Below are 15,936 nucleotides of genomic sequence, written 5' to 3'. Positions count from 1 at the left end.
AAGAAGAGAAGAAAAAGAAAAGAAAATGAAAGAGCTCTCTTATAAGTATACTTGAATAATAGTTTGGACACCTCCCTAATGGGGAAGACTAAGTATGATTTTTATAAACATTAAATAATTCAGACCTTAAACCCTCTTTCTGGAAGCGAAGAAGATTGTCAGAGAACATAGAACAAAGCACCAAGTCTTCTGTCATAAAATGGCCTTTATAAATCCTAGCCTCTCCCCTCCCCCACTAGCTATTTAAGTTTGCACATGTTACTTACTGAGCCTCATTGTCCTTATCTGTAAAACGGGGGTGAGAGTAACACTCCTCTCTCAGGATTTTTGTGAGCATAAATGAGATGAGTCACGGAAAGGGTTTAAACAGTGCTGGGCACACCAAGGAAGTGCTCAGTAAATGCACGGTGATCAGTTATCCTTATGGAAAGCTTGTGTTGAGCAGCTATGCTGTCCTTGCCCTGGACCCTGTGATGGACACAAGAGTTAAAGAGAGAACCCCCACATCAGTTCTGGTGCTCCAGAAGGTCAAAGTCTAATCCGAAAGCTCAAGCTTGTCTTCATAATGAAGCACCATATGGTGTGGGTGAGCGCTGCACTTCAGGAAGGATGGAGGGTCTCCTAGGTGCCGGGGTGGGCGGCACCAGTGAGTTACCACTCCTCATTTTGTCTCTGGGGTCTGGGCATTGCACAAACAAAGGCTGCTTTCATCAGGCTGCCGCCTACACCCCTTTTCACTCTACCTTTTGCTCTTGCAGCAGCTGTGGAAGAGGGCTGCCTGCCTCCAGAGAGGTGAGTACCTTTTTATTTGTCGTGGGGGAGCACAGCGCGTGGAGCATTGACAGGCTGCTTAGCCAGCCTGAGAGCAGGCAAAAAGCCCAAGCCAGGTGTCTGGGTATCTCAGAAGGGTTGCCGGAAGAACAGATTTATAAGCAACAAACTGCAACTTTTGTTTTAGAGGCGAGATTAAATAAACTCCATTTAACTGCTGTGCTGACATTAAGTTGCAAAGATGGTCCTCTGAGGTACTTTTATTTATTATACAGCTGGGTTTGGTAAATTGAAACATCAGCTTCCATAGTAATAAATCGAATTAGAGGCTACAGAATGCCGTGGGCAGCTGGCGTGACATTAGAACTTGATAATGGGACAAAGGACCTTCTGTTTTTGCTGTACTTGTTCTGAGAATTTTGCCATGGAATCATCAGTCCGTTAATTCACTCAACCAAATACTATCTCTTGAGCCCTTTGATGTGTCATGCATTGAACTGGCTACTTTTTACACATTTTCTTACTTTCTTTTCTCAAGGCTGGAAAGTTGCTGCTGCTGTCCTTATTTTGTAACTACAGACTTGGGCTCAGAAAGTCTGGCCACTTGCAGAACCATGATTCCAACCCAAGTATCCCTAAACTATTTTTTTCTTTTGGCTATAAGGGAAACATAAGATTGTGTAAGTTTGAGATATACAAGGTGTTAGTTTGTTGCCTTTACAAATCACAGTATGATTACTACAGTAGTGTTAGCTAACCCCTTGATCACCTCACATAATTCTCATTTTTTTGTGTGTGTTGAGAACAGTTAAGATCTAATCTCTTAGCAAACTTAAAATTTATAATACATTATATTTTTTACCATAATCACTCTTTGTACATTGGATCTCCAGAATTTACTTATCTACTATTACTTAAACAATCTCTCTCCAGTTCACCCACCCCTCAGCTCCTGGTAACTATGATTGACTCTGTTTTTATAAGGTTTGGTTTTTTAGATTTTGTGTATAAGTGATACCATACAGTAATTGTTTTTCTCTGTCTGACTTATCTCACTTAGCGTAATGCCCCCAAGGTCCACCCATATCATCACAGATGGCAGGATTTTCTTCTTTCTTGTGGCCAAATAACTTTCTATTATATATATACTTCACAACTTCTTTATTCATTCATCTGTTGATGGTCGCTTAGGCTGTTTCCATATCTTGGCTCTTGTGAATAATGCTGTCATATTAACATGAGTGTAGTGGTCTCTCTTTGAGATGCTGATTTCATTTTCTTCAGATACATACCCAGGAGTGCTGGGTCATGCGACAGTTCAATTCTTAATGGAACCTCTCTACTCTTTTCTGTAATGACTGTACTAACAGGTATGACCAAACTGTTTTGATTGTATCATGTCCCTTCCCTCAGAAAGATATTCCTCTTCTCAAGAAGGTCAGCCTTCAAAGAAGTAAACATAAAAACAAATAATCCTATTATTTACTAAATTTTTATAATAGTAGAGTGTGTTTAGTTTTCTAATAGAGGAAATATTGTGCAAATAGGGGAGTGATCGCCTGTCCTTGGATAGGCCAGTGAAGTGTTGATAGAAAATGTATCTGTTATCTTTTGCTACAATCATACCACATAATAAGCAACAAAATAGCAATAGCACACAGCAGGAGTGTGGGGTCTGCTGGGCTGAGCTCTGCTGGTATTGCTAGAATGTTGCAGGATGCCAAACTTTACCTATAGGGAGGCAGGGATCCAGGCAGGAAACATTTGCAGGGAGTACCAAGGATAGACACGGGCTGGGTGACATAGGGAGGGGCGCTGTAGGCAGAGGTGGGAGGTGTAAGGAAGCAGGTCCCAACAGGGAAAATCAGAAATAGCTAAGTAGACTTGGTGTGGAAACAGTGGTATGAATGGAGATAAAAGCTATCACGGAGGAAGACAGGAACCAAATCTTGGAGGTTCTTGTCTAACAAGGACTAGATACGATAATCTTGTTCCCCAAGGGACTGACCGTGTGGTGTTGGGCATGGTTCATGTGTCCCAGGATCTCCTAGTTTAGTCACCCATTCAGAAGAATAAAATGACAGCACAGCGTGGGTCACTGAAGCCACATGCTATGTGCATTTATGTGAAAGAGAAGATTTAGACAGCTAAGACAATGATTTGCACTGTTTACTTAATGAGCATGGGCCCCCCAGGGTGACAGTTTCAGTAGACACTATAATTCTGCTGTACTCTGAGCCAGTCTCGGTTCCGTCAGGACACACATTCTGTGAGCCTCTCAGCATGACTACTTGTGTGCTATGATTGTAGTGTATGACTAGATGGGTCTTCTTCCTACCATTTGGCTCTGAACTAAGCTGACCTCTTCTCTGGCCCTTTATTCAAAAATAGCCGTCTGTCTCCACATGGAGGACAAAATTGCTTGACAGGCAAGTATTGGGAAACAGTGATGAGTCTCCAGTGTGACAGCTTCTTCCTAAGGGTTGTGGAAGGGCAGTTGGAATGTTGTGTCATTTCACACTGGCTCTAGAACCTAATCGTCATTGGAAATGAGGTTCGTTGTACCTCAGATTTGATATGGACCGTAGTGTTGTCAGAGTACAAAGCAAAACAGACCAAGGGGGACCCGGGATACTTAGGGGTGGCTTCATGGAGGATGAAAGATCTTCAGATGTCTTCTGTGTGAGGTGTCTGAATTAGTAGTTTTACTTATTCCCTTTTGTGAGACTATACGGTAGGTGAGGGCAGGACATGGTTCCTGGAAAGAACCATATTCCTGACTTATCATTGGTTAATGGATGATGGATGGACCAATGGATGTTCAGCGCAGAGACAGACCATGACTGAAAGCAAGGTGGTAGTAAGAAAGTGGAGGACAAACAGACACAAAGTATTCTGATGTGGAAGAATAAGAGAGAAGGTTGGATCCTAATGTTAATTAGGTGCCATGCTGAGTAGTTAGGACCATGAGCTTGCATGAGGTAGTTTAAATGAGTAAATGCCATGATACTGAGCAGCCTTAGAAACAACTTCCATGGAAACCAGTGCTTGTTTGGAAAGAACATCTCCTGTGTTCATGGTATTAATCTTCAGTACAGATACCAGATTAGAAACAGAATACATCAGGTCTGGAGGGGGACCTGGCAATTATTAACAAGTCTGGTGTTTTTTCATCTGAGCCCTACCACTTCACACCTATGTAACCTTGGGCAAATGCCTTAACCACTGCAAACCTTAGTTTCTACTTACATAAAATGGGAGGCTGATAGGACCTAACTCATATAGTCGTGGTGATGTTAAATGCAACAGTGATTGTAAAGGGTCGAGTGCACAACTGAGCATCTGCAAAGTGTTCCGTAAAGCTTGCTTAGCTTCCTATAACCCCTCTAAAGGCAGGGATCCATGATCAGAACCTTAATCTCTTCTAAAATCCTTGAAGAAGGAGCTCATTCCCTGAACAATAAGAGATATGAGGTTGGATCCTAAAGTTAATTAGGTACCATGCTGAGGAGTTGGGCCTATAGCTTGTAATGTTGAGTTAGCTTAAACAAGTAATGTATTTGTCCTTTTGGGGTAGATTTTATTCATTCAACATTTTTTTTAATTTAAATTCAATTAGCCAACACACAGTATATCATTAGTTTCAGAGGCAGTGTTCAACAATTCATCAGATATGTATTCAACGTGTATTTACTGACAGTGTACTATATGTTAAGGCCTCTTATGTACACTGAGAATATAGCAGGGCACACATGCACACTTATGGGCACACATGCATTTGTTTTATCTATTCAAATGTCCCAATTGAACTGGGACCAAAAACTGGCATCCCTACCCCAGACTTCCAGCTATCTGTCCAAGATCTGCTCATTGGTTGAGTAGACAGGATCTTTACCCTTCCTTACCTGGTGGCTCTTAAAACATCTAGGGACTGCATTGTGTTAAATAAAACTGTCATCATTTTCAACCACTATTCCCCAAATATGTTATATGTTTTTGCCATATTTTTATGGATATATGTTTTTAATCATCTTGTCAGAAATTCAGTGCATTTACAGTAGCCACTTTCACCTTTGAACCTCTTCATATCCTCTATTAAATATGAGAAGCAGCATTGTGTCCTGCAACCAGTACAGGTCTGGAGTCAGACTCCCATAGAGCCAGACCTCCTCCTCTATGCCTATGACCACTCAGAGCATTGATATACACATCTGTGAAGTGGACACAATAGTACTTCCTTGATTGTCATGAAGACGAAATGAGATAAATTGCATAAAGCATGTAGTATACAGAAGATGCTCGGTGAGTCTTGGTGTCCTCAACCCTTGACCTCTCCATCCCTTGTTATCTCTGGAATAAATATCTTGTTAGTTCCCAACAGTGCAATGACTCTTTGGAGATTCTTCTTTGTCATCACTCTTTCATGCAAACCATGCTGGCTGGCATCCCTCTTGAATAAGCAGCCCCTACTTGTGTGAGCAAAGCAGGTTAGTCCCAGGGCAGCAATTAGCGCTGGGTCTCTGTCAGTACTTAGCAGAGTCGGCTAATATTTTATTCATTAGCTATAAATATGGCTTTTCTCCCATTAAGCAATGTCAGAGGCTAGTCCTGACTCAGGAAATCTCTGACTCAGACACTAAGGAGAGAAGAACCTTATTTTAGAAGAGAAGACTCCTACGGATTCTCAGACAAGGATTCTTGGGTGGGTTCCAGGAGTCCACCATTTTCTCTTCTGAACTTTTTAATTTTGGGTCTCATCTTAATGACAGTCTTTAAAAGATAATATAAGTTTATTTTGAGTCTTTCAGATGATCTCACTCGACTCAATATTTTGGGACACGCTTTTGTATTTGTGTTTTGATATTTCTACCTCCTGCAGAAGGAAAAACACAGATGCCTCCCCGGGCTGGGTGGATTTTGTGACTCTGTGTAGAACCCATATTAGACAACGGGAAGGAGAGATCCTATGGAAATGGGAAGAAATGCCTTACCTAAAGCATTCAATTAAAATATTGATAATAGGGGTGACTGGGTGACTCAGTGGGTTAAAGCCTCTGCCTTCAGCCCAGGTCATGATCCCAGAGTCCTGGGATCGAGCCCCACATTGGGCTCTCTGCTCAGCAGGGAGCCTGCTTTTCCCCTCTCTCTCTGCCTGCCTCTCTGCCTACTTGTGATCTCTCTCTGTCAAATAAATTTTTAAAAAATCTAAAAAATATATTGATAATAGCAGAACAACAATACTTGGTAAAACAAAATGCATCTCTTATCTTCACTTGAATGGTGGTAAGTGCTATAAAGAGAGTGTTTTAAAGAGCCTTCAAATAGTAACTGGGGATGGGGAGTGGCATAAAGGACGTGTCAGATGATCAGGCCTGAGGTCATGACTTGTGATTTGAGACCTGCATGATGAGGCCTCAGTCATGAAAGGTCTAAGAGATGGACATTCCAGAAGAGGGACCAGCTGGAGCAGCGTCTCAGGGGAGAACAGTATTGGCACACTGAGGTAACTAGAAAGGAGGGGGGACAATAGCTAAGCACAGTGCACTGACGGAATGGGATTGTACTGAGAGCTGTGGAATCTGAAGGCTGCTCTCTAGATATGTTGGGAAACCACAGGAGTTTTAAACCAGGGAGTGACGTGAGATGACATTTATTTTGTAAAGATCACTTTGGAGGCTGCATAAAAAAAATTAGTGTGGAAACAGGTAGAGACAGCTTTAGAAGCCACTGCAACAACAGAACAGTAACAATAAATATAGTGATCTGCACTCGTATTGATGGTGTTCTACGCACTTTAAATATAGGGCTCCATTTATGGCAATCCTAAGAGATAGAGGGTATTGTAATTTTATAGATGAGGAAACTGAGTCACAAAAAGGTTTAATCTCTTGATATGGACAAGGTGGTAGAAATAGAGGGGGTTTTCTTGTTGTTGTTTAGAAAAAGAAGGGACTCAGGTTGTATTTTGGAGGGCATGCAGTGATTGTGGGATCAGCTGTGGAGAATGAGACAGGTGGCAAGAGAGGACTATAACGCCCTTTCCAGGCGCTTTGCTGTTTCCATCATTGTGGGCTTCTGCACGTGTGGAATGTTTGATACATGGTCAGTGCTCAGTATAAGACTGAAGCTCCCCGAAAACTATTTGGGATTGTTTTTTTACTTAAAACAAGCATGTCTTACATGTGCATGTAGGACCAGAAGCTCTTAGGACTAGTTTTTAATTTGTTTGGACCAACAGCATTCTTTCATAAATGGCTACATTTCAGGTAGTCAAGACTGGTATAGACCAGCTCTGATTGACCAACAGCAAAACAGGTTCCTCATGATGGTATCTGGGAGGTGAAGGTGGGCCATCACATCCCAGTGTGCTAAACTCAATCACTACGGGGCAAGAAGGAAGACTGGGGATTTTTTTAAGCGTGTGCCTTATAAAGGTTTAGACTCAGAATATTCAGGTGGCTTCAGCTCAAGCCACTTCAGTAAATTCTTATTACCCCTTTTGAATTGGCTTCCAGAAACACAACAAGGCTACTGTTTGGCCTGTCTTTCCAAGGGCAGTGGCGGCTAGAATGGTACATTTATTTGGGGGGTTTCTTTCATATTTTCAAGGATTTTTCCTTCAAAAAGTTACCTTCCTTTAAAAAGTTCACCTAAGTTTCTGTGTGTTGAATACTTACCATAGACAAAGGCTTGTTCCCTATACTTAATGTCCCTCTCTCATTTTCCAACTCCCAACCACAACCACTCCATGAAGTTGGTGGCTAGTGGATGCTCTGACCACAGAGTCAGGTTAAGGAACCCAACCTGATGCCTCTGTGCCATCACTCTTGTAGAGTCTGACCTGGTCAGTGTGGCTCCAGAGCTTCACTTCTCACCCCCCACTGCAGACTGCCTTCCTGAGGATTCATGTTGGGGCTTTGCCTACAACAAAGGCGGCCAGGGTTTACCAGACTCCTGGTCTGCTCTGCAAGTTGAGCCGAGACATTCTCCAGGCAGGTATTCTTGAATACCTCTCCTGCCGTAGGATTTCCTTTTCTGTCTGCAGAGAGATCTGTGTGAGGGAGCCTGGCCAGGTTGGAGCTAAAGCATCGAAGCATTTGGAGCCAATTCTCAGCTTTTCTCTTTTGTTGCATTCACATGACAAGCTGGAAAGACTCATGAGTTAGGAAGAAACCAGGCAGTAATGTTGCAGAATTGGAGCCCCTTTTGGTACATAGGTTTGTTCAGAAAGGTTGACTGGAAACTAATCTTTGACTATGGGCACCGGCTAGGCATTGCTTGGCACTTTCCATCTGTTAGACTCATTTTAGTCCCATGATCATCTTTGGAGGGCAAAATTAATATTCCCATTTTGTAGAGGAAAAAGCAAGGGCGCAGAGACTTTTCATGACTTGCCTTAAAGTATACGATAGTACAGAGCTAATTGAGGATGTGAACTCAGGACTGAATGTTTGTAAGAATTTGCAACTGCACCGTCCTATCTCAGAATTTTCCCAACATGAGCGATTTGGGGAGGTTATCTGTTAGATTTTAAATTCCATGATTGTCTGTCTCTCTCACCTTTCTCAGTTACCAGAAAGTAGATGTGCAAATAGTAATTATTTAATGACGAAGTAAGTAATGGACCAATGGAGTGACAGATTGAGGGAGAAGGATAGACAAATAAAATGATACCACCTTCCATGAACTTTTATATAAATAAAGCATTTCTAGGCTCTGTCATCTGTATATGTTGCATTGAGCTACCTGTCCAGTATCATGTCCTTCTAATATGAAACAAAGGCAAATAATCAGGACAATCTGAGCTCTTCATTTGCCCTTGTGTGTCACGGAAGGACTCTTGCCTTGTAAAGATGTGGACTCCCCTGAGAGCTTCTCTGTCCTCTGTTCCTCCTCAGTCTGGCATTCAACTCCGAGTGAGCCTGCCACGAAGCTCATCCTTATTATTCTAGCCGTCCCGGAAGGCACTCCCCTCTCGTGCTCCATTCTGTAGTTATTTACTCAAACTAATCACTGAGCACTTCGCCTCCATTTTACATTCAGAATTAAAATTCAGGAACCCCAAACTCCATACCAGGGCCAAGAGGGCCCTACAGGTTCTGGCTACTCCTACAGGTTCTGGCTACTCCTACAGGTTCTGGCTACTCCTACAGGTTCTGGCTACTCTGTGCTCTCTCCCCGGTTCACCGCCTTCAGCCCCCTGGCTGGTCTTTTGGCCTCTCCTCAAACACAGCAAGCATGTTCCTACCAAGCACACATGTTGGCTGCTTCCTGGGAAGGAAGGAGAGTCATCTCCTCCCAGACCTTTAGCTGATGGTTTCTTCTCATCGTGCAGGATTCGTTCAGTCCGTGAGCTAGTCAGTGAACGTTTATTGAGTCCAGCTACGTGCCAGACATGGTTCTAGATGCTGATAAAGCGAAGTCTCTGCCCTCGTGAATATACCTTTTAGTTGGGAAGAAAGACAGAGAAGCAAATAATGATAAAATGCAAGGCAATGGTAAATGCTTACATGTCTACTTCCTCAACCACACCCGTGTCTCCTGTCCCAAGGCACCATCTGTTCCATGCAAAAGGCCTGCTTAGCTCTTCTGTTAGTACTTACTAACGCTTCGAGTAATAATTATTCTGGCTTCTTTTCTTGGTTATTCTACACCATGAGAGTCTTGAGTTCAAGGACCTTGTCTATTATTTGCTTTTATATAATGGCACAGTACTTGGCACTGAGGAGCAGCTCAGTGAAAATGTTCATGATGTGATATCATCTGTCTGTGTAGGAGTTTTTAGTGTCAGCGTGAGTGTCAGAGGGGGTTCTAGACAACTGGGAGCCTATAGCGTGCCAGGCATTGTATTTGTCACCAGGGGCCCAGCATTGAATGATCCATAAGATTGCAGAGCAAAAGAAAAAAAATTAGGGGCACCTGGGTGACTCAGTCGATTAAGTGGCTGCCTTCAGCCAAGGTCATGATCCCGGGGTCCTGGGATCAAGCCCTGCATTGGGTTCCTTGCTCAGCAGGAGCCTGCTTCTCCCTCTCCCTCTGCCTGCCATTCCCCCTGCTTGTTCTCTCTCTCTCAGATAAATAACATCCTTTTAAAAAAGAAAATTAGAGTAACAAGATTTAAAGATGAGGACAACTACTAAGTATAATATAAAGCAAAAGGTTATATAGTTACAGATGGTAGGGAAGAGGGCTATTTGGAAAAGGAAGTAGAAGGATTTTCTTGAAGGCATCCTATAAGGGGAGACCTCATGGTTGAAAAAGAGCTTGGCATACAGAGTCATTCCAGGTGGCAGGAAGAGCCTTTGCAAAGTCCTCGAGGTAGGAGAGAGTGTGGCATCCTTGCAAGACAGATGGGAGGCCAGTGTGGTCAGAGTGTCATGGGGGAGGAGAAGAATGGTTGGACAGGAGTTTGGAGAGGTTGCTTGAAATAAGATAATGAAGGGGAGGCTCTTGATGGTTTTGCTGCTGTTTTTCATTAAGAGTCATAGGAAGGGCGTGCCTGGGTGGCTCAGTCAGTTAAGCATCCGACTCTTGATCTCAGCTCAGATCTTGATCTCAGGGTCATGAGATGGAGTCCTGTGCTGGGCTCCATGCTGGGCATGAAGCCTGCTTTAAAAAAAAAAAAAAAAAAAAAAGAATCCTAGGAAGCCTCAGAAGACTTAAGCAGCATTGTGACAAGGTTCAGATCCTCTTTTTAAAAGATCATGCTGACCACTTTGTAGAGAGGTAGACAATAGATTATAGAAGGAACAAAGAGAATGACACTTACTTTGTATTTTAAAGAAGTCAAAGTTGGTGAAGAGGCCATTGGTGGTAAGGATCTGACAAGCAGAAGAGTCACATATATGGAAACTAAGGGTCAGGAGGCACTCTGGTGTGTTCAGGAACCATCACCTGACATGTTTAGAATGGATGGTGGCAGGGTGAGTGTGAGGCAGTGCAGCACGGAATAGTTCATTAAATGTTGGCTGAATTAGATGGCACTTTGTGTACCTAACTGCGTATGATTATGTACAATCTGTTTTTGTTACTTCCCAGCTTCTCGGGTGTCCCCCACCCCAACCTTCCTGTCTAAATTAGAAATTCTTTGAAAGCAGGGAGAGGATCTGCCACCTCTTACCAGCTGCGTAACTGAAGTTTGCTTAAATGGAATGCTTTTGCAACCCTTGAGAATTAGAAGATCCAGGGAGTATGTTGTAAAGGGTTAAGAACAGAAACTTTGGATCAGATAACCTCAGATTCCTATTTTGAGCTCTGCACACAAGCTGTGTGATCTTAGGAAAGTAATTTAATATCTCTGAGTCTCCCATTTCCTCACATGGGGGATGGTGCCATCAATAAATCCTACCTCCTAGGATTGTTGTGAGGGTTGAGATAAATATCTTTAACTCCACAGCATGCCCGGCAGTGTTGTCAACACTTGATAAATGGCCACTCTTCGTTGTTTGTTGGGAGGAGTGGGGTTTGTCTGTAACAAGGTCTAGTGCACAGAAGGACTGGAGTCTGCAGACAGGGCTCCAACTTGAAGTCTGCTGCTAGCTCTGAAGATGACCTGCTCTCCCTCTCGGTGAAACAGGTGGGGTTGGATATTGTGGCCACCTCAAAGAGACACCCTGAAATTTGACATGCTGATATGTTACAAGCTGACCTTACTACTGAAAATGAGGGCTTAAGGTTATTTTTTTTCAGGCTACAGAAGTGGCCAGTATTTAAGACTCTGCTTTAGCGGTGGCATTACAGAAGTCAGAGTGCTTTAAGAAAGTCATGCATGCCTAAGGGGCTCCTGGATGGCTCAGCTGGTTGGGCGGCAAACTCTTGATTCAGCTCAGGGTCATGAGATCGAGCCCGGCATTGGGCTCTATGTTCAGCAGGGAGGCAGCTTCAGGATTCTCTCTCTCTTCCTCTCCATCTGCCCCTCCCCTGCTCATGCGTGCTCACTCATTCTCTCAAATAAATTAAAAAAAAAAAAAAAAAAAACGGAAAGAAATAACATTTAATTTGCACACCTTGTGGCCAGTCAGGTTAACACGTAGAATTATCACAGGCATCATAGTTTTGTGGCCCTTTATAGGAAGAATGAGGTTCTATATTCATAGATTAAAAACAAGTACCTAGTCTCTAGAGTGATGTTGGGGGCATTGAATTTGTTGTTTGTTGCAGCTGCTATTGAAACCAAAGGAGAATTAGGAAGGTCATCATTAGTAAGGTTGAGCTTACACACACACACGCATATATATGTAACTCTACAGACACACATATGTATATATTGACGTTTAAACCACATGTATCAGGGTGCCTGGGTGGCTCAGTGGGTTAAGCCTCTGTCTTGGGCTCAGGTCACGATCCCAGGGTCCTGGGATCAAGCCCTACATCGGGCTCTCTGCTCAGTGTGGAGCCTGCTTCCCCCTCTCTCTGCCTGCCCCTCTGCCTACTTGTGTTCTCTCTCTCTGTTGAATAAATAAATAAATCTTAAAAAAACAAAACAAAAACACATGCATCATATACAGAGCTATGTATGCACAAGCGTGCTTGTGTGTGTTCTGTTGAAATGGAGGAAGTGGTCGAGGTAGGGACAGTTGAGCACCAGTGGTAGGAGTGTGGAGTAGTAGAGTAGTAGAAGAGGAAACGTAGAGGACAGGGTTTCAACAGCTTGTGAAAGAAGAGTGTCCTTAAAAATGTATCGTGTATTTTTGTGAACCTGGTATAAACACATTCCGAGATCCGTTGTAGCATCTAGTCCTAGTCTTTTTTAAAAAGTCTCATCCGCAGTCACTTAACTCAAGAGGAGGAGTTCTTAAGGTGAAGCCCTGTGGGCAGAGTAGTCTTACCAAAAGTTATTTATTGGAGATGGAACTTGCCCAGTTTGGGATGTTGAAATAATTGACAAGTCAGATGGTCTTCTACTTCCCTGTCACCAGGCACCAGCGGAATGTCACATAGAGCCATGCCTGGCTAAGCTACTCCTGTTCTTATCTGCAAAATGGATAGCCCACTGAAAGGAGAAGTGAAAGAAGCTGGGCTTTCTACTTTGCTTTACCTCCCTAATAAAATAAATACAAAAGTGCACCTAACAGGCTTTGCTGTTCAAGTCTCAGCTTTTCCACCTAATAGAAGCTCTTCTTTAGATTTTCCAGAGCCTTCTTGGTCTAGAAATTTTCATCTTACCCTCTTGTCCTGTGGCCACAGGAGAAGATGAGACAGAATATGTCTCATTGAGATTGTTGTCAGGCATTGACCACATGTTAATGGAGTTATTCCTACACTAAACCACAGTGAGCCAATGAAGAAATTAAGGTTCTGGGATCTTAAATGACTGCCTGAGACCCACACAGCCAGTAAGAGAGGATGTGATGAGTCTAAGTACGGCCCCTAACACATGGCAAACCTTCCACAATTGTAGCTAATAGTGTGGTGGATCCTTTCACCATTCCACTGAGTGATCAGATGTTGGAATGAGCTGTGTGAGTGGCTTCTCGAGAGCTTACAGCCTCATGGAGTTTGACTAGATTATTTTCCAAAAGAAGGCTGTGGTCTAGGGGTTGACATGGCAAGTGGAAACAACTATCAGAGGAGGTCACAGCCCATGATTTAACCAGAGACCCCCACTGTTCAAAAATTGATTTTGAAAATAGGATTCCAAGAATAATTCAAACATAATTGGAAAATTTCTTTTGTAAATCATCTGTGACACTAAGTCTGCATTTACAGAGCTACTGGTTCTTCTCGAACATACATAACATTGAAGATATCATTAAGAGACAATGTAATACTTAAGTTATTAGAGGTTTTCTATGAGAAAGTCAGAAAAGAGAGAAAGTTGATGCTCTATTATATATATAATAAATATAATAAAAAATATATAATAAATATAATAAAAAGAACTTTCAAAAAAAACTTTTTCAGTTTGGTATAATTGACATGTAATGTTACATCATTTTCAGGTATGCATCATAATGATTATTTGTATATATATTATAAAATGGTCATAATAAGTATTAACATCTGTTACTATACAGTTACAATTTTCTTCTTGTGATGAGATCTTCTAAGCTCTACTATCTTAGCAACTTTCAGAGATTTAATATAGTATTAACTGTAATCAATATGGTGTACATTATGTCCCTATGATTTTATTTATAACTGGAAGTATGTACCTTTGGCCATCACCCTTCACCCATTTCTCCAAACTCCACCCTACACCTTTGTCAACCATCATTCTGTTGTTCTCCATATCTATGAGTTGGGAACTTGCTTTCTTTTCTTTTCTTTTTTTTTAGATGACACATATAAGTGAGATCAGATGGTGTTCGCCTTTCTATATCTGCTTGTTTCACCTAACATAATGCTCTTAAGGTCCATCTGTGTTGTTACAAATGGCAAGGTTTCTTTTTTTATGGCTGAATGGGTGTGTATGTTTGTATTCATTGTATATATATGTACCACATTTTCTTAACCATCTATCAGGACATTCAGGTTGCTTCTCTATCTTTGCCGTTGTAAATAATGGTACAATGAGCATGAGGGTGTTCGTATATCTTTTTGAGTTAATGCTTTCTGGTCCTTCAGATAAGAACTCAGAAGTGGAGGCACCTGGGTGGCTCAGTGGGTTAAGCCTCTGCCTTCAGCTCAGGTCATGATCTCAGGGTCCTGGGATTGAGCCCCGCATCAGGCTCTCTGCTCAGCGGAGAGCCTGCTTCCTCCTCTCCCTCTCTGCCTGCCTCTCTGCCTACTTGTGATCTCTGTCTATCAAATAAATAAATAAAATCGTAAAAAAAAAAAAAAACTCAGAAGTGAAATTGCTGGATCATATGGTTGTTTTATTTTTAATTGTGGAACCTCCATTTTGTTTTCTGTAACAACTACATCAATTTACATTCTCATGTAACAGCTCACAAGTGTTCCCTTTTCTCCACATTACATTAACATTTTTAGTTTTTGTCTTTTGGTAGTAGTTATTCTAACTTATATGAGATGATATCTCTTTGTGGTTTTGATTTGCATTTCCCTGATTAGTGATGTTAAGCATCTTTTGAAGTACCTATTGGCCATCTCTATGTCTTCTCTGGGAAAAAAGTCTATTCAGATAGTATGCCCATTTCTTTTTTTTTTTTTTTTTGACTTAATACTTAAATGATTTATTAATGCCTATGAAAGCCAAATACCCACATGTAATATAATAGGAGGATCAGTTTTTTGTTAGTTCAAATAAAGAAGAGTGATGGAGAATTGAATTACCACCAGAAACACAGCAATTTTGGCTTAACAAACTCAACAGAATCTGTGTCATGGTAGTCAATACTATATCTGGGTTTTTAAAAAAAATGTTTTATTGTTTTATAAACATATAATGTATTATTAGCTTCAGGGGAACAGGTCTGTGACTATATCTGGTTGTTTTTTTTTTTTAATTTTTAATTTTTTATAAACATATATTTTTATCCCCAGGGGTACAGGTTTGTGAATCACCAGGTTTACACACTTCACAGCACTCACCAAAGCACACACCCTCCCCAATATCCATAATCCCACCCCCTTTCCCCAACCCCCCTCCCCCCAGCAACCCTCAGTTTGTTTTGTGAGATTAAGTATGCCCATTTCTTAATTGGATGGTTTAGCGGTTTTAGTTACTGAGTTGTAGAAGTTCTTTATATATTTTGGATCATGACCTCTTATCATAGATCTGATTTGTAAATATTCTCTCCCATTAGTAGGTTGCTTTTTTTATTTTGTTGATGGTTTTCTTCACTGTGCAAGATTTATCTTTTCAGAGAATCAGATCTTACATTTGTTGGTTTCTTCTGTTGTCTTTTAATTTCATTTATTTCTTCTTTGATCTTTGTAATTTCCTTCCTTCTACTGACTTTGAGCTTCATTTGTCTTTTTTTTCTAGTGCCTTGAGGGTTAGTGTTGGGTTGTTCATCTGAGATTTTTCTTGTTTCTTGAGGTAGGCATTTATCTCTATGAACTTTCCTCTTAAAACTGCTTTTGCTGCATCCCATAAGTTTACGTATGTTGTAGTTCCATTCTCATGTCCCTCAAGGTATTTTTTGATTTCTCTTTTCATCTGTGACAAGTAACATGTTGTTTAATCTCTATAAAAATATATTCATGAGTTTTCTGGTTTTCTTTTTGCAATATCTGCTTTTATGCCATTGTAGTCCAAAA

At 41.5% G+C, this 15,936-nt stretch overlaps 1 protein-coding gene across 1 annotated transcript in view; it reads left to right on the top strand.

The window, feature by feature from the left end:
* FYB2 (FYN binding protein 2) overlaps window positions 1–15,936 on the top strand; it is a 121,718-nt gene that overhangs the window by 34,143 nt on the left and 71,639 nt on the right. Inside the window, exon 4 of the mRNA XM_059135254.1 lies at window positions 759–792. Coding sequence (XP_058991237.1) covers window positions 759–792 — 34 coding nt within the window. The remainder of the gene's footprint in view (window positions 1–758; window positions 793–15,936) is intronic.

The sequence above is a fragment of the Mustela lutreola genome, chromosome 10, assembly GCF_030435805.1.
Source record: "Mustela lutreola isolate mMusLut2 chromosome 10, mMusLut2.pri, whole genome shotgun sequence".
Lineage (NCBI taxonomy): Eukaryota > Metazoa > Chordata > Mammalia > Carnivora > Mustelidae > Mustela > Mustela lutreola.
Note: the sequence above shows the minus strand (reverse complement) of the source record. Positions and strands in the feature narration are given on the sequence as shown.